This window comes from Lepidothrix coronata, unplaced genomic scaffold (genome assembly GCF_001604755.1).
Source record: "Lepidothrix coronata isolate B3197 unplaced genomic scaffold, Lepidothrix_coronata-1.0 Scaffold119, whole genome shotgun sequence".
Lineage (NCBI taxonomy): Eukaryota > Metazoa > Chordata > Aves > Passeriformes > Pipridae > Lepidothrix > Lepidothrix coronata.
The window spans coordinates 2,143,544-2,162,422 of NW_016690299.1; the positions used below are offsets into that span (position 1 = coordinate 2,143,544).

General features: G+C 44.8%; 1 protein-coding gene across 2 annotated transcripts in view; it reads right to left on the bottom strand.

Moving 5' to 3' along the window:
• The window catches only part of MAP4K5 (mitogen-activated protein kinase kinase kinase kinase 5), a 54,746-nt gene continuing 35,867 nt past the window's right edge, over positions 1-18,879 (bottom strand). The window contains exons 10-33 of one of the 2 annotated variants that reach the window (XM_017825515.1): positions 18,370-18,432; positions 17,786-17,867; positions 17,117-17,233; positions 16,845-16,923; positions 16,189-16,247; positions 15,720-15,784; positions 13,186-13,230; positions 12,160-12,202; positions 11,360-11,570; positions 10,784-10,881; positions 10,644-10,685; positions 9,804-9,888; positions 9,579-9,658; positions 7,734-7,794; positions 6,870-6,872; positions 6,665-6,779; positions 6,472-6,530; positions 5,289-5,392; positions 4,744-4,921; positions 3,437-3,505; positions 2,925-3,017; positions 2,236-2,306; positions 1,940-1,995; positions 1-498 (exon numbers count right to left, since the gene is read on the bottom strand). In XM_017825515.1, coding sequence (XP_017681004.1) covers positions 411-498; positions 1,940-1,995; positions 2,236-2,306; positions 2,925-3,017; positions 3,437-3,505; positions 4,744-4,921; positions 5,289-5,392; positions 6,472-6,530; positions 6,665-6,779; positions 6,870-6,872; positions 7,734-7,794; positions 9,579-9,658; positions 9,804-9,888; positions 10,644-10,685; positions 10,784-10,881; positions 11,360-11,570; positions 12,160-12,202; positions 13,186-13,230; positions 15,720-15,784; positions 16,189-16,247; positions 16,845-16,923; positions 17,117-17,233; positions 17,786-17,867; positions 18,370-18,432 — 1,966 coding nt within the window. In that variant the 3' untranslated portion in view covers positions 1-410. The remainder of the gene's footprint in view (positions 499-1,939; positions 1,996-2,235; positions 2,307-2,924; positions 3,018-3,436; positions 3,506-4,743; positions 4,922-5,288; positions 5,393-6,471; positions 6,531-6,664; positions 6,780-6,869; positions 6,873-7,733; positions 7,795-9,578; positions 9,659-9,803; positions 9,889-10,643; positions 10,686-10,783; positions 10,882-11,359; positions 11,571-12,159; positions 12,203-13,185; positions 13,231-15,719; positions 15,785-16,188; positions 16,248-16,844; positions 16,924-17,116; positions 17,234-17,785; positions 17,868-18,369; positions 18,433-18,879) is intronic. The other variant, XM_017825516.1, reaches the window with a different exon arrangement.

An 18,879-nucleotide genomic window follows, 5' to 3' on the forward strand; every position in this document is an offset into this window, starting at 1 on the left:
TTCCTACACAAATCTTTTGTTTTATTAAGAATAAGACTCAGTATAAAACAGGGCAACAGCCAGCACTAGATCTATATCTACAGACTAACAGGAAAATCCAAGGGAAGAAAAATATTTAACAGTTTATGGCACCTTTACTGCATAACATGTTTCAAGGCTCTGTTTCCCTACAACTAACGAGTAAAGGGCTCTTTATCTCAGCTTTTATTAAGCAAACTCCATATAACCAACCACACAGTGGCAAGAGACAGAACCAGCTGTTCCCAGCTGCAAAAATGGATTGATTCCCACCCTAAAAAACCAGCACGACTTCGGTGTCAAGGAAAGAAACGGCAAGTTCCGGTTTCCTAACGCTCCTTTGTTCCTCCTGAGGCAAATTCCCTCCGTTACTTGTGTTGGGTGGGTGTTGTTCAGTAACTGTTTTCGTGTCCAGCCAGGATGTAGAGGTTGCTGTGAGCCTGAGGGTTCTCCGTGGGCCTGCTCTCCAACACAACCACTCTGCAACCAAACACAAAACAGGATCCAGGAATTCAGCGGCAAAAGGTAAAGCACGTGGCGTGAGGAGCAAACTCCCAGGTTTCTACAGCCTGGAGGTTCTCCCAAATATCTTGGGTGTTTCATTCCTTAAAGCAGTTCCCTTGTTTTGCAGCATCACTTCTGATAAAATCCCTACAATGTTACATATAGTGGAAGGTGTCCCTGCCATGGAACTGGATGATCTTTAAGGTCCCTTCCAACCCAAACCATTCCACGATTCCATGATCCCATCAACTGCGGCCCGAGTATGTTTATCCCTCCCACATCTTGTGATGAGCATCAGCCACTAACCCAAACAATTCTCCTCCATCCTAAATATTTGTCCCCGATGGGTTCACAGGGATCACTCAACCCCATCTCTGCCTGTGTCCTGCTGGGTCACATTCCTGTGGGCTGCTCTGGAAAATGAGTCTCCCCCTGCCTTGGCACACACTGACCACTGCCCCATCCCATGCTGACCATCAGCTGATGTGGTTGGGCCTTTGCCCTCCCTTCTCCCTCCCAAATGCCTGCATTTCTCTGCACCAGTTCCTAGGAAAATATCCTGTTGTTTTTAGGATTACACTTCTCTCTACTTTCTCCCTTCCTCAAGAGTTTTCAAATGAAGTCTCCTAACTCCCTCTGTCCCTGATCTGCACCTCTGCACCCGACCAGTTCTAGAGTGATCCAAGGCAGAAAGGTGCTACCACATCCCATTGCTGGAATGGCAAGAAAGAATCCTGCTCCAGCTGAACAGAGATGGAAAATACAAACCAAGGGGTTTGGCAGTTCAAAAGCCAGATGGATCAGGGATTTAAGACCAGGAGGTATTCAAGGCCAGGTTGGATGGGGCTTGGAATAACCTGGTCCAGTGGAAGGTGTCCCTGCCCGTGGCAGGGAGGTGGAACAAGATGAGCTTTAAGATCCCTTCCATCCCAAACCATTCTGGGATTCTGTGATTGGAACTGATTTCTGGATTCATTCCTATCTACTCCTGCATTTAGCACTGAACCCAAAAGTGCACAGGTCCAACCCAGAGACTGGGGCAGCTGCTGCTCAGGTTCCAAACCTGGAGGCAACTGCACCTCTTCCCACCTCTGGAATCAGCTGGATATTATGGATAATGATTGAATTTAGCCCACTGTGATTAAAACTTGTGAGTGTTCTAGTTTGCCCTAGTTTGCTATTTCAAGATCAGCAGAGATTATTTTTAACTAACTAGCTGCCAAGATAATTCACAGTTCGCCAGGAAAATCCAAGCCAGGGGCAGGCTTTTCCAGGCATCCAAGGGCATCTCTCATCTCTCCCTGTCACCTGCAGCCTACAGACAGAGCTGTGGTGGGCTGGAAGCCAGTTCCAGCTGGGAACTAGAAAAGCTGGTTTAAATAAAACAAAAGGTTTCTGTTTCTTCGGGGTGATTTACCTGTCTGACCCCAGCAAGCGGAAAACCCTGGTTTCATCGGATATCTCCTGGGTCACCTGGGGAAAAATGGAGATGTTTAGATCTGTTTCAGGGGCAAAATGAAATTTATTGGCCTGAGTCGGAAGGAAAATAAAATTCAAGTGCAACTTGGTGCAAACTCCAGGAGAAACAGATAAATTGATCTCGGAGCACAAGCATTGCCAGTAGGGAAGGAGCAAGAGGAGCCAAAGGATCGAGTGGTAAATAAGGAACAGGAATAAATTAAACCTTCCTGGAGACACTGGGAGATCACTTACTTCATCTGACTTAAAGCTCTTGCCCTGCATTCCATGTTTCCAGAAGGCCAGCACGCTGTCCTGAAGGCACACTGCAAAGGAAAAACACACATCACACCCTATTCCCTGGGTCTTTGTACCCCTAATGATTCTGGAGAAAACTCCAGGAAGGGTATAAAAACAATTCCAACTACATATTTGAATTATTGTATTTACTTTAAAATATGACTATTTTTAATATATAAATATATATTCAAAATGGAATTATTACATTTACTTCAAAATAGATGTATGAAAAATGGGAGGAGTTTTCCATTCAGGGACAGAGGGAGTACAGAACTCCCAGCTCTGAGTGATTTAATTCTATAATTCCAAGAGTTTATCACAGCACAAATACTTGTCTGACAACCACAATTCAAGTTTTTGAAGCAAAGGCTGCTGTCCCCTGATAATTTAAAGACAGCAGTTTGTCCTCTAAGAATTAGACTGAAATATTATGATCCTGACTATTAAAAAATGGCTGTGCTACACTTTAAATAAAATCCCAACTTTCAGAAGACTAACACAGATTTATGTATTACTAAAACACTTTCTCCTCCCCGAATTTTTTTCTCAGTTCTATGGAAATGACCAGAAACCAGCCAGTCTTTCAACACTCACCCCTGTGAGTTCTTCAACCCCGAGAGACAAGGCAGAAGCAAATCACTCACCCACTGACTCGATGCAGAAATCAAAGCTCAGCTCAGAGGCCAATTTCTTGCTTGACTTCAGTTTCCCTTGTAAATTCACTATTTTCACAAATTCTCGAGAGAAACAGAAAAATAAGTATTAAAACCCACTGCTGAAAAGGATTCGAGTAAGAGATACTAATTTAATCTTTCAGGCACAAAGAAATACCCCAAGTTAACATCTACAGTGTTTGCCTAAAATGAACCCAAGAGCATCTTTCTCTCAAAATAAATATAAAAAACTTTTTTGTGCACTTGGCATGTTTTTAGACTCTACTGACAGAATGATTCACATACGAGGAGAGAAAGTGGAATGACAGGACTCAAAATGAAATCCCACTTATCCAAACTGTAGCTTATTTGGAAATATCACAACACAGATCAGTAATGAAGGGGGAAAAATTAACTTGTGGGCAGAGTTCAGCTCAACAACTGTGGCAAAACAAGTTTTGCACGAGGTGTAGGAAGTTTTCCAAGAGAATTGTGTTACTCACTGTCCAGGCAGACCAGGACAGTGTCCCTTTCCAGCTGTGTCACGTGAATGGCATCCAGCTGCTGATTGCCTGAGGAAAAACAGAGCAGATTATTTTATACACATAAAAGACTGATCTCAGCCTCCTCTCAGCAAAGCTACAGCCTCTTCACTGGGCTGTTTGTTACTCTGAATTATTTTTAAGGCTCCAAGATCCCAGAATGTTCTGGAAGAAGGACAAACCCCTCAGTTCAAAGCAGGTATTTAATATAAAAGCACTACTTTGACTGGATAAAATATGTTTTGTGCTACAGTTCAGCACAGCTTCCATCACAGGGAGGCACCATAATGAACAAAAGGAACCATCAAGGGAATCCTCACTCCTAAAAAAAAACGCTCCTTTCCCATAAATCCACATCTGGAAAGATTATTGTGCTGATACCAAGCTAAATTTAATAGGATTTCATAGCATTTTTTTCTGGTTTTTATTAATGAAGCTGTTGGTACAGCTTTAAAGGTAAAAAAGGATATCCAACAAGGGCAGCTGAGAAAAGCAGATGCAAAATATCAACCAGGTTGTGAAGATAACCCAAATCCTGGCTTACTAAAAGCCAGCTGAAGATGACAAACCTCCCCCAAGGGCTGGAGGATGGACAAGAATTCATTTCTGGATTCTTTACACAGGAAAGGGAGGGGAAAGAGCAGGAAGGCTGATCCCAGGCAACAGTGTGGAACCACGAAGGAGAACCCAATCAGCAGGGTCTGGTTAGTGTTTAAAGAGATTTAGAAAACAGAAGGTGTGTCTGAAGTGGAAGTTTTTTAAACAAGGACAGTTTATACTGAGGTGGGTGGGTCAGCACAAGAACACAGAGAATCATGGAATTATAGAATTGTTGGGAATGGAAATGACCTTAAAGCTCATCTCATTCCAACCCCCTGCCATGGGCAGGGACACCTTCCACTAGACCAGGTTGTTCCAAGTCCCTCCAACCTGGCCTTGGACACTTCCAGGGATCCAGGGGCAGCCACAGCTTCCCTGGACAACCTGTGCCAGGGCCTCCCCACCCTCCTAGGGAAGAATTCCTTCCCAATATCCCATCTAACCCTGCTCAGTGTCAGTTTGAACCCATTCCCCCCTTGTTCTGTTACTCCAGGCCGTTGTCCAAAGTCCCTCTCCACCTTTCTTGCAGGTTCCCTTCAGGTTCTAAAAAGGGATCTGCTCTGGGTAGAGAAGCTGCCAAGCCCAAAGCTTTTCCAGCTGACTCCTGAGGAGTCATATCCAACATTCCCATAGAATCCAAGGGCTGGGAGATGGTCGGACAGCCTCACCTGCCCCGATCTCTGTGAACCACGAGGACGCCGAGTTCAGGTTGATTGTCTCAAACTGCACGACCTGGTTTGGCTCCGAGCCCTTGCTGATGGCCACACACACCATGGGATACTCCTGCTCCGGGATCACCAGCATCTCAAACACATTCAGGGGGCTTGGCAGGGGGAAATCAAAGTGCTGGGGAAAAAAAAACCAACAAACCATTATCAGGCAGTTGTAAGTTTGATTTTACAGTGAAACAAATCTACAGTAACAAAGTATAAATATACAGAATTTTTCACTGCATGAACATCGGGCCGGGCAGAGGTGGATGATGTTCTGCTGTTGTGAGTGCTGGGCTTGATCCAGCACTTAAATGACTTTTAAATGACTTACATGACTCCAGTCACAAGGTTTTCTGAGTCAAAACGTGTCAAGTCAGATTTTTCAAGTGCTCACAACCCACAAATGGCACCAGACCGGGACGTACTTTCCATGACAAACTCTGGAAAGGTTATTTCAGCAACTGTATAATTATTAAACTAAACTACAAGTAAATCCTTACCTTTATTAACATGAATTTCTGCATTGGCTCATACCACTGGAGTAGAACAATTCCAGACTGCAACGCACCACAAAGGTACTTATGGCCTGTGTATGGATTTCGTACTGCAAAAAATAAAACAAACAAAAAACCCCCCTGAAAACAGTAATTTTAAAGTCCTGGAAGTTCAATGCATAGTTAGAAAAAATTCTACACAGGTACCTTTGCAAATAAGTTAAGAAATAGCATTATAAAAACATATCAAAGAATGATTAGGGTCGGAAGGGACCCTTAAAGATCATCTCATTCCATCAGTTTCCCACTAGTTGCCATTCCAACATCCACAGTGGTTAATATTGTGCTACACTCCAGATAAATTCCATTGTGATTAATAACCAGCAGCATCCTCGGAGTCCCAGCTCAGAGCCCACACACTGAGTGGGCAGAAAGGCTGTGACTCCTCTCCGTGGGGCTGGGTGAGCTGGGTCAGGCTGGGATTGAAATAAAACAATTCCCAGGCAGAAAAGGTGGGAAGCTCATAACTCCTGGGGGGCTCTGACTGGTTTGGGGGAGTTTTTTTAAGCTCAGCTGGATACAGGACAAGGGTGACTTGAGGAATCACTTGTAAATGTGGCTGTTGTGGACACTTTAATGAGCTAAACAGGATCTCCAAGTGGCAAAGAAGTACCTTATGTGAATTTTTAAGGGTGTGAAGGTACAACTGGAAGATGTGGCATTTGGAGACATGGGTCAGTGGTGGGCTGGGCAGTGCTGAGGGAATGGCTGGGCCTGGTGATCTTAAGGGCCTTTTCCAAACTAAGTTAATCTAAAATTGTATATAAGACCTGGCCTTGGACACTTCCAGGGATCCAGGAGCAGCCACAGCTCCTCTGGGCAACCTGTGCCAGGGCCTCCCCACCCTCACACCCAAACTTTCCTTCCCAAAATCCCATCTAACCCTGCCCTCTGGCAGTAGGAAGCCATTCCCCCTTGTCCTGTCACTCAGTGCCCTTGTCCCAATTCCCTTTCCAGCTCTCCTGGAGCCCCTTTAGGCCCTGGAAGGGGCTCTGAGGTCTCTGTGGACCCTTCTCTTCTCCAGGCTGAACAATCCCAACTCAGCCTTTTTGCTGAACAAAGAACTAAGTTTATTATTCAGACATGCCATGGGCAGGAAAACAAAAAGCAAAGCTGAACATCTGCTCACCTATACAGCATTTGTGGCAGCCTTTTGTGTCAGGGATCTTGGTCGTTAAGGCAAATTTCCTGGAATAATAATCACCAAAAAAATTCATCAGCAAGAGATGTCAAGGCCCTTCATGCACCAAACTCAACAGCACCAACAGCATTTATGGTTATTTTCACTTATTAATAACTGTCTATAAGTGAGAGGTTTGTACCTTGGTAATATTTTGTCAGGAAATCTGTGGGTTTGAATATGAGCAGCTAATCCTGTTTTTTTGGCTTGTTCAAACAAAGCTATTAAGTTATGGGAGTAGAGCTGGAACGTTTTCCCTGGAAGAGAGAAAAGCACAGTTGACATCAACAGCCACCCCTCCAGTGGAGAACTGCACCATTTAGGAAAATGTAGGTAGGGAAAATTACCTTCTGGAAACATGGAGCACGAGCAGCAGGGAGGCCAAGTCCAGGTATGAAGAAAATAAAAGAAGGCAACAAAACAATGAATAGAGAATGAATATTGAACTTAGAGCTCATTTCAGTAAAGTCAAATTTATGTAAACATTTTTAGAAGGCTGTAATTATACAACAATTGATATCAGGATATTTTCTTTATCTATAAATCAATAGAAATGTTGTTACACAAACCCTGCATGTTTAAAGGCACAGTCCTATAATCAGTCTCCATTCCACAGTGCCTGTTTCCTATTTGGAATATCCCATTCCAGGACAACCGATTGCCCGAGAATCAGTATTTCCAAGCAGCAACATTGCTGGATCAACAGTACTTCACAGTCACTTCACCTCCTTCAAATTTACACAGATTTTGCTTTAGAATCCCAGGATGGTTTGGTTTGGAAGGGACATTAAAGATCATCCAGTCCCAACCCCCTGCCATGGGCAGGGACACCTCCCACTAGCCCAGGTTGCTCCAAGCCCCGTCCAGCCTGGCCTTGGACACTTCCAGGGATCCAGGGGCAGCCACAGCTTCTCTGGGCAACCTGGGCCAGGGCCTCCCCACCCTCACAGTCAAGAATTCCTTCCCAATATTCCACCTAACCCTTCCCTCTGGCAGTGGAAAGCCATTCCCTGTGTCCTGTCCCTCCATCCCTTGTCCCAAGTCCCTCTCCAGATCTCCTGGAGCCCCTTCAGGCTCTGGAAGGGGCTCTGAGGTCTCCCTGGAGCCTTCTCTTCTCCAGGCTGATCAAACAACATTGTAATGAATCATTTATTTATTTATAATTCCCCTTTATTTATAATTTTAATAATTTCCCCTCTCTTTATACCTACCTGACAAGGACATCAAGGTGTTGTTGATAACATACAGCCAGGTGCATTTTCGGGGGAATAACTGATAAAAGAAAACATTTCCATTAATAGAAACACACAGGAATTTCCAACCATCATTTCTCTGCCTGCTCCACCTCCACCACCATTCCTGCAGGGATCCCCACTGGAGAAAGTCCCAGCTTCCCTTTAATTGCCTGTTTTGGACCCTCTGTGTTTTTTGGGATGTACCTGCCTGGCTATCTGTGTTAAGAGGCTGCTCTGTGCACAGACAGACCGTGGAAGATTGGGACTGAATTTTGTCCCAGCGGGAAGAAGTTACTCACAGGGCAGCTGCTCTGGATTTGAGGAGATTTTAAAGTTAAGAACGAACTCCTGAAAAGGGAATTGTGATAAAAGTGATGGCAAACAATGGCCTTCAGGAGTCCCACAAAAGAAGGGATAAAGGATGACAGGAAAAGGGCAGAGGTTTTGTTGTAGAAATTTCTGATAAGAAAAAAAAGGACTTCAAATGATTAAGCTGTTTTGAAAACAAAAAAGCCCCTTCCAGTGCCTAAAGGGGCTCCAGGAGAGCTGGAGAGGGACTTGGGACAAGGGATGGAGGGACAGGACAACCAGGAATGGCTTCCCACTGCCAGAGGGCAGGGTGAGATGGGATATTGGGAAAGAATTTTTGGCTATGAGGGCAGTGAAGCCCTGGTACAGGTTACCCAGAGAAGCTGTGGCTGCCCCTGGATCCCTGGAAGTGTCCAAGGCCAGGTTGGATGGGGCTTGGAGCAACCTGGGATAGTGGGAGGTGTCCCTGCCCATGGCAGGGGGTGGGATGAGATGATCCTCCAAATCCTTTCCAACCAAACCATTCCATGATTCTGTGATATGATTCCATAACACAGGCTTTGTCCTCTGTGCCACTTCCACAAGCAAAATAAGAAAATATGTGGTAGAAGAATCTCAGAAAGAAAAGGTACAACTGGCTGGACATAAAGTATCTCTCAGCAATTTGCTATTTAATAGAATAGGTCTGGGTCTATTCAGTATTTTCACTGAAAAACTAAAAATGGAATAAAAATATACTTCTGGAATTGGGAGACATTAACCTTGGAGAGACAGCCAAGCACTTTGGAGGATACAATTACACTTAGAAGTTGAACAAGCAGTTCAAAATGTGCATTTGGAGGGGAGAAAATGAAATGAATAAATGAAAATGTGGAAACAAGTGGTGTGGCAGAAGCCTCTGGGGTCTGAGGTGGGTCACACCTGAGCTCTGCCAGCTGGGAATGCTCTCATGGAAAAGGAAACTTTCATTTTGGGATGCACTGAATGGTCTCCCTACCCACCACTGGCACAGCCAAAACCTTTCAAGGTGATATAAAAAAGCATGTGGAAGAGCCCAGAGAAGCCTGTTAGGTGAAATAAATTAGGAAAGCATATATGGAAAGAGATTCCCAGAACATCCTGCTACTCCTGACCCTAAAGAAGCAAATTTAACCCCATGAATAGATGAAGTGGCTTTGGAAAGGGTCAGAGAGCCCAGGAGAAGTTTACTGGGGATAACAACAGCAGCTGAAGTGAATGGGTGAGGGCTTTGGTAGCATCCAGAGGAGCTGCAATGTGCCATCTAGTGGGGATGGGGTGGAGGGAGAAAGGGCAGGGAATCAGTTCTCCAAGGAGAAGGAAGTTCTGGCAGCAACAATAAATTCAGGTAGGTCGAGGAACTATTAATTGTCAGACTTCCCTTGCTGGCTTTGATGTGAATCAGTTTAATCCACAGAGCCTTTTCCTTCCAGTGCCAAACTTCATTGCTCCATAATATCCCCAAATCTGTGCGTTCAATCCCCCAAAACTCACCTGTTCCATTGTTGCCTCGTGAAGTTCATTCAAATTCAAAGTATAGATCCCTTCTTCTGTGCCAAAGATGATGTACTGGTCTGAAAAACGGAGAGAAGTGGATTATTTCCTAAGCTCATCACCAGGTTTAAAAGACAAACCTAAAGTAACTTTACAAATTGATTATTTCCCAAGCTTTGGCAACACAACAGGCAGGTTTGGAACACAATCCTGAAATAACTTTACCTTTTGTATCTGGATGTATCCACGATGTTGCACAGTTGATCTTCAAAGGACAACCATCGAAGACTTTGGAAAAACATGCTCCCATCTGAAAGACACCAAAACTGAAACCTGAAACGAATTTAGAGTATAAGGAGTTTATTTTCTGGCACCTGGCCACTCACACACACCTGCAGACACCACTGCTCTCCCCTTGCCACACACAGACTTCCCCTAAAATGCTTGGATGCAAAACACTGGGACCTTCCCCAAAAGCTCCAGCCTTCCAAAGCTTTTTGTAGACTTCAAATACATTAAGAAATGTAAAAAAGGGGTCGAAATTATATCAACAACTTCAAGTACCTATTGGGTAAGAACAATATACCCTGGAGGGACTGGAAAGCCGTGTGGATGTGGCACTTGGGGACGTGGGTCAGTGGTGGCCTTGGCAGTGCTGGGAATAGTCGGATTCAATCTTAAAGGGCTTTTCCAGCCTAAATTATTCTGTAATTGTACTTATAATTGTATTCAATGCTTAAATAAATGGCACAATGAGGGGAAAACAAGCAGGAATTGAAGCAGTGACGCCCTCCCATCACTAGCACCTTTTCCCATTTCTCTTCCTAAGCAGAGATCACGACTCAGGGAGCCAGGGAAGCCTCCAACCCTCCACATCCAGACTGAATAGTGACAGGAAGGGTTTAAAAAGAGGGAACAAATATTGTGTGCTCAGCACAGGAGAAATAACTGGCTGTGAGGTGCAGAAAATCCCCCCAGATGAGCTGGTGCCTCATTCCAGCAAAAACCTTCTGACACTGGAGAGAGGAGGTTCTGATAACTCCCAGTGCAAACGGGATTTCTTACCAGCACCTTCGGAGTCGGAGGCAAACCATTGATGGCTGGTTTCTGTGGGAAGAAACAAAGATCATAAAACACCTCCCACACACTGACACAAAACCAGCCTGTTGACACAGCCAGATCAGCCCCAGAGCCACAATACCTACAGGGAAATCTCTTTTCTCCTTTTTCCGTGGGAGCTGAGGGATTTGTCCGGATCCTTCCACGTTTTCCTCGATGAGTTTCAGCATCCCATTCCCATTGCCTGCAGAGAAGCCCAGACACCTTTTGTAGCTTATTTGACAGAGTGGAACAGAAAATCTCTTCTCCCCTGTGCCCAGCAGGAGTGGAGAAGTGAGCTCTGACACTTCCATATCCACATCCCAGGTAGCTGAAACCTTCCCAGGCCAACTGGCTGCTCTTGTCCGTGCTAAGTTACACACTTTCCATTATCCAAACAGTCCCTGGGCCAAATTCCACTGAGAATAAAGCTGTGGCATTCATTGTTTTTCTCCTGTTCCTGCAGGCCACACATTAATGGGATTGGCTGGCTCAGGGTCCTTGTTTCGGGAAGAACATTCCCACCATGTGTCACGGCTCTAATAAGAACCAGCACACAAGGATAAAGGAAAGCTGCCCCTCATGATCAGTTGTGTTAAAAAATTATCTCTGAAAATAGTTGGCTCTGGAAGCAACTCCTTCTCCAGGATGCCAGTCACCTTCAGGAAAGGTCAGGCATTTACCCAGGTCGCTGTATCTGGCTGTGAGCAATCCAGGGCTGCTGATGCTGCTGGTCATTCCAATGGGGTTGGAATCAGCCTGAGGCCCACAAACTGGGATACTCTGTCTCCTGTGGGCTGGTGGGGCTCTGTTCTGTGAGTCTGGGAAATGTTTTATTGTCTGGCATCTCTCATCATCTGGGAGGTTTTCCTCGGGATAACTGTTTATTCTCGGCTGCAAGAAACCAGAGGTGATGGTTACTTGGGAAATACAAGGAACTGGGAATGGCACCTGGGAAGCACAAACTTCAGGTGAGTTTCATTCAAGTCAGACTTTCTACATTAAAAACAAATCAGCCTTTGAAAAGTGTGTGAACTTCTGGGCATCACAAAAGCTCTCTGGTGTCCAGTGACAGGACTCGAGGGAAGGGCTGGAGCTGTGCCAGGGCAGGGTCAGGTTGGATCTCAGGACAAGGTTCTTCCCCCAGAGGGTGGTTGGCACTGAACAGGCTCCCCAGGGCAGTGGGCACGGCCCCAAGGCTGCCAGAGCTCCAGGAGGGTTTGGACAACGCTCTCAGGGACAGGGTGGGATTGTTGGGGTGTCCTGGGCAGGGCCAGGAGTGGGACTGGGTGATCCCTGGGGGTCCCTTCCAACTCGGCACATTCTATGATTCTATAAAATAAAGACAATTGACAGCAGAATAATTTCAGAGGTGTTCCTCCCTGATGGAAAATCAGAGGCAGAATGCAGAACAGGAGGCCATCCCAGGCTGCCCAAGTTTTAGGGTTTGCTGCCCAAACCCCTTAAATCCCACATCTCTCACCTTGGGAGGCAGGGGAGGTGGCCCCGCTCGCTTTAGTGTTGACCTGCAATGGAAAGGGCAGTTGTTGGCTTAGTTAAACCAAAACCAGAATGAAAACCAGAACTACTTGACAAGACAGACTGGAAATAAGATCAACTAGAGGCAAAGAAGAGGCAGATCAGAGCTTTGCACACTGGGTTAAACTGGAAGTCCAAGAGCAGGGGAAAAGCACATTAATCTTGTTAGAAGTGTTGGTTTGGGATAAACTCGTGTTCTTTCATAAATGCCAATGTTACTTGTTACAGAGCATTCTGTGGGGAAGGAGATTTGGAGTCAGTAAATAAATATACATTCAGAAACTGGATCTCAGGCTAGAGAGGAACTCTGGACAAGGGATGGAGGGACAGGACAAGGGGGAATGGATTCCCACTGCCAGAGGGCAGGGTGAGATGGGATATTGGGAAAAAAATTCTTGGCTGAAAGGGTGAGGAGGCCCTGGTACAGGTTGCCCAGAGAAGCTGTGGCTGCCCCTGGATCCCTGGAAGTGTCCAAGGCCAGGCTGGATGGGTCTTGGAGCAATCTGGGATAGTGGAATGTGTCCCTGCCTATGGCAGGGGGTGGCACTGGATGAGCTTCAAGGTCCCTTCCAATCCAAACCATTCTGGAATGCTGGGATTCCAGTTTGCAGCCTTCACTCTGAATCAAACCTTTGGGCACCAGAGGAGCTGCACCAGAGGAGCTGCACCAGAGCTCTACAGGATAATCTGCACATCCTGTCCCAGCCAGGCCTGGATCATGGCTGATGGATTAATCAACATAAAATCTGCTTTAGAGTATCAGGCACTTCCACATGGACTCTGAGATAACTTCAGGAAGGAGAGCAAGGAGGGAAAGCGTGGCTTTGGACATTCCCCTGAGGATCAGGGAAGGAGTGAAGCCTGGAGAGCAGCCAGCCCTCAGTTAATGGTGAGTGGCAAAGCTGCTGCAGCAGTTTGAGGGGAGAGGTTTTGGAGCACACACAACTGTGCAGGAAGGAGATCCACTCACTCTTCAACATCTTCACTCCCATCGCCAAATTTTGTGAGCAGTCCCCTAAGGTAAAATATTTATACAATTAAGAGCTCTGCTCTAAGGTGCAACTAAACCCATCCCTGATGTCACTGAGTTTCACAACAGCCCTTTCCAAAACAAACATTTCTCTTATTCAGCCCTGTTTCCATTCAGTTTGGTCCTTTCCTTCCCCTCGCCCCCCAAAAATCGCTGGATCTCTCTTCCACACCAGACACCATCAGCTTTCTTTTCCCTACCTGCTATTTTAAATATTATTGACATGTCTAACAACAGTACAACATAAAAGAAGAAAAAAAACAACAGAGGAAGTTACTGGGAGACAAATGGAGAAAAGCCTTTTAAAGAGAAGTTTCCATATATATATATATACAAAAGACACAGACTGTTTCCCACTACAGTGGGAATTTTTGTTTCAAAGCTACCCCAGGGACAGCAAAAAAAGGAATTGTGACTAGAGGATCAAAGCAGCACTGAAAATATAACCCTGAAACCAACAAAAAAAACTGATAAAATTTTGCAAAATGGCAATTTTAAAGTTGGGTCTTTAAAGGGTGACGACCAAGAAAACCCAGTAAAGTTTGGATTAATGTAAAATTTCCCTGCAAGTCACTTCTGAGGGAAAGCAGCAACTGCCAACAGGAACTACTAAAAAATTTAAAAGAGAAAAAGTTTTTCATTTTGAAAGGTTCTTCTTGCCTGGAGAAGCTGTGGCTGCCCCTTCCCTCTAAGTGTTCCAGGTTGGACAGGGTTTGGAGCAACCTGGGATAGTGGAAGGGGCTGGGATGAAATGGGATTTAAGATTCCTTCCAACCCAAGCCATTCTGGGATTTTATGAAAATCATAAATAAAAAACACCTCCATAATGCAGAAAATTTATACAAAAAAAGGAATTTTAAAATGCCACATTGAGAAAAACAAGGAATAAGTTTGATCAGCAGGTAACACATCCTGGTTTTCCTCCTTTCCAGTCAAGTAATTCCTGAGCTGAAGATCAGTCACCACTCACTCCATAAAAGCCAAAGGGCATGAAAAGCAAGGACACCCCCCCAGCAAACATCCTCTCTGGACATCCCTGGGATTACTCAGAGTTGCTGGGACAGAGGAGTTATGCATTTCCTGTTTATCTTTCCAGCTGGAAGTGGTTTCCAAGTAAGCAGCACGGATTCACCATCCAGAACTGTCCTGCCTGTCCTCCTCCCAACGCTGGATCCGTGTCCATGGACTCATTTATAGCCCTGGAAAGGTCTGCTATGGCCACAGTTATTGTGCTTTAACACAGCCTGGCACAGGCAAAGCCACAGGAACAGAATCAAGTCACTGAGTCCCTTTGCCAGGGGGAGCTTCCCTCCCTCCCTCCCTGCTCCTCGACCCTGCAAATTCCAGCTGTCTGCAGAAAATCCAGGCTTCAGCTCATCAGGGTCACACAAACAACCCCAGAGAGGGAGGAAGGGGAGGAAAACAGTCCCTGGCTTTCCTGGGCAGGGAGAGGCAGAGCCCAGAGCCCCCCAGATGCCTCCTATGATGAGATTGAGAACAAAAAACCAGGTGGAACTTCAAAAGACTCAAATCCTGGCACACTCCACACCCCCATGAGCTTTCCAGGGGGCTGTAGTGTCAGCTGACAGCTTATGCAAGACTTTATCTGCAAAAAACAAGCCAAAGAAATCCACTGTCTGCTGCTCAGCTCCAAATAAAGATGGGAAACAAGCTCTTTTAGCTGAGCAATTATTTCAGCCCCAACAGGACCCTTTCCTATGCCTGTGCATCACCTGGCATCACTGAACTTCCACACTCCCCACTGCAAATCCAGGGAGTGCCTTTAAAGGCAGGATCCCCTGTTTTGCAGCAAAAGGAAGGTACATCCATAATAAATTCAACCCCAACTTGGACAGAGTTGTGCTCCTGTACTTCAGACCTGCTTTATCTGGGGGAGATCAGCTACAGCACACCTTTGCCTAAAACACTTCACCCCAAAACACCCCACGAGTGAATTACAGACCCCACTGATCACAGCCCCGGAGCAGGAGGAGCTGTGCAGTTGGACTGTTGGTAGAACTAAACCTTCAGAGCTGGCCTCTCCTTCCCTTTCTCGAGCTCAGGGCTGTGAACAGGCCTTGTCACAGGATGTCACAACCACAGCCACGGCTCAGAAGAGAAGTGTGAGGCCAGAGCAGGATCCTGAACTCAGCCCTTTGCAAGGTCACCAGCTCTGCCTCAGCAAACTGGCTGTGGTTGTGTTATGTCAGAGTCCTGCTCGAGCATTTACACTTCACTTGCCACCTACAAACTTCAAACAAGCTTTCTGTTGGTGCTTAAAAGAGATTAAAACCCATCCTCCAAGAGAACTGACCAACCATCTGCAGAAGGAGAACTTCACACTGGGTAACATCTCCTTAATTCATGAATATTAAAGTCCATCAGGGCTTATGGTTTGATTTTTCCACCACAATTTCAGTGTAATTTCACATCAAGTGACAGAAATAAAAGCTGGTTTTTTATTCTGTACTTACTTGCTGCTTCCACCATCAACAAAAGGATTCCAGTGTGAAGCAAAGTCACTGCCAGCTGCCACAACCTGGAGATGCAGAAATTGTCATTTTTTAACCCCCCTTGTTCAAACTAAAGTACCTTATCCACCACAAACAAAAAGGCCTGGGAGGTTCCCCAGCCCTGCAGAACGATCCAGAAGCAGTAAAAATCAAATTCCAAAGCGAGACAACATTTTACAATCTCTAAAGCAATTTTTCTTCTTCTTAAGACTTCAAAGCAGCAGCTGGAAATGGTGGAGTGTCAGGATCGAGTAACAGGAAAGCAAAAATTTATGGTGAAAACTCAGTAAGGATCACTTAGGGAACCTAAAGCAGGGAACTTAGGGAACTTAAAAGACATTTTTCCAGCAAGCTGCTTAAGAGCTGAACCATAAAACAGTGAAGACACTGTGATTTTAATAAATTAAGTTAAAAATAAACTTGTCCTTACCATTTCATCCCGAGCTTCTGTTTCTTTCCGAAGAGGGGGCTCAAATTGCAGCTTATCAACTGCAAAACATCACATTTTCATAATTAATACACACAACATTGCACTAGGGCTCTTTCAGTGCTTACTACAGTGAAATGCATGTTGTAACAGATCTAAGTACTGTGTACACAACATTTAATTTGCCCGTAAAACATCGGCCTTGTTGTCTGAACGCTTAAATCTGCACACACGAAACCCACAAGAAAGCCCAAAGGTAAATACCAAGTCACTGTATGAAGGCACACTCAAATGTAACTATTTTAACCACGTGCCACTTTTAAATGCATGTGAAAGGGAAGAAAGAAACAGCAGGTCTCCCAGAAGTGTGATGTACGTGATGCAGACGAGCCACAAAACACTTTTTTGTCCCAACCTGGAGGAAACCCAGTTCTACCCTCAAAATTTCAACTTAAGTGCCTTAATATTAATTTGGGGGTTGAAAAGCTATGACTGAAGATTCACAGGCAGGAAGCTGTTTCTCCTGGCTTTGTTTTCCGAATGGGAAGAGGTTTTGCAGAGCGCACAACAAAAGGACGCCGCCGACGTCCTCCAGAAGGATCCCCCCCCCAAAACCAGACATCCCCCAAAAAAAGGGGCAGAGCCCCCCAGGAACTCACAGTTTATCTCTGATGCTGTTCTCTCTGCCCTGATGTTCCTGTTGGTGGAGCGGATGGTGTGGCGGATGACGGAGTGAGGCTGGGAACGGGAGAGGGGAGAAGAGTTGGAAACGCTTTTGGATCTCCAACAACAACCAAACACACGAGGAGGAGGAGGAGGAGGAGGAGCAGCTGCTGCAGCCACACGCTGTTCAAGCTGCAATCTCACCTTCCCCAAAGCAAAGCAGGGCATTTCAAGTGGAGTTTTACCTCAAACAGAGGGATGTTCTCACCTCAAAATCATCATCGTCGACTTCACCGTAGTGTGTGTGGTTGTCGGGGTTGTTGACTTTGTCCAGCAGCTCAACTGCCAAAGACCTTGACAGACCAGGCTGCCCCACAAAGCTATGCTGGAACCACAGAAAAGGACAGAAAAGAAGGTTGGAATATGCAATTAACAGGTAACTTTCATCAGCAGACATCAAATGTAGAATGTTACTGATTTTTTTCTGCTTTCTGGAGGCTCAACTATTATTTTAATAACTCCCTAATGGCTGGACTTTCTGACCCCTCCATAAACACCACACTCTGGGCCACTTGTAAACTGGAAATTAAGCTCTGAGAAGAACAAATAATTACACTTCAACTTCATTTTTTCCTTCAGTTTAGGAAAGCAGAGATCTATGAACAACTAAATTTTTGGGTGACAGGAAGGGCCAATGTCCACACAGGCACAAGGCTGAGACACCCACTTGAAGCACATTTCTGTACTTGTTCCTTCCAAAAACCCTCTACTGAACAAAATCCTGCCACTCCCTTACAGATGACCAACACCTCCCTCTTTTAGATTTCCCCACCCATGTTTTAAAATTAAAGAAAACGGTTCCAGTTGGGTTTCCTATTGATCTGTTGCTCACTTTGAAGCAAGAGATCTCCTCCTGCTGCCACTAAATGTCACTTACAGAGAGGAGTCTGTCTGCTGTTGGCCTCTTCTTTGGATTTTTGGTAAGTGCTATTTTGACAAAATTATGGAATGTTGCTGACCTTAAAAGAAAAATGAGGGGTTATGTTTAATTTTTCAGTATTATTGATTTTAAGACACTTACTAAACAGATCACAAAAGGGTGTGATAAATTAGAAAGTTGTCCAGGTACTTCATCTCAGGTTGGAATAATTACATTTCCAGATTAACAAATTAGGAAAAAACCCATTTGATTCATGGAGCTCGCATGGAAAACATTTTGGCACAGAAAATAAGCCAAGCATAGCACCAGGAATTTATCACAGGCTAAAGAAACTACAAAAGGATGAAACCATTCCTATCAGGCAAATGCCCTGATAGGAATTAAGGAGAAAGGATAAAAATGATTTTCCTTCCTAGAACATACAAAGAGCCCTAAAGAAGGGTCCCTCCTTCACTAATGACAAATAGTTTTTTCCCATTATCTACAAAATCATAGAGTCACAGAATGGTTTGGGTTGGGAGGGACCCTAGAGATCATCTTGTTCCAACAAAATACTGAACAAAGGAAAGAGCTCCACTTACCATTTTGCTTTTTCCTTTAGCTTTGGCGGCTGAAAATTACTTTTTGACATTAGAAACAGAGCCCTGGAGGTAAAAAAAGAACGAGGTTATTATATGGTAAAGAAAATAATTAATTTCATCCTAGTATCTAAACACTTTAACATTTTATGGTGAGAAACATACTGGTGAAAATGAATTATAGTCTACGCTGTGTTAAAAGACAGATACAGTGAAGCTGTTGATTTTCTTATCTTTAAATAAAATCTTTTTAGTGCCATAATCCTGCTTAAACTTCAGGCTACAGCTTCTCCAGTGGTTTACTATCACTAGTAAATCTGTGCCTGTTCTTAATCAGATTCTTGATCGTGGAATCCCAAAATGTTTTGGGCTGGAAGGGACCTTAAAGCCCTTTTCATTCCAACCCCCTGCCACGGGCAGGGACACCTTCCACTAGCCCAGGTGACACTAAAATGTTGACAATAATTTAATTGAAATTATAATTGAAATTATAATTATTTGTTATAATTTCAG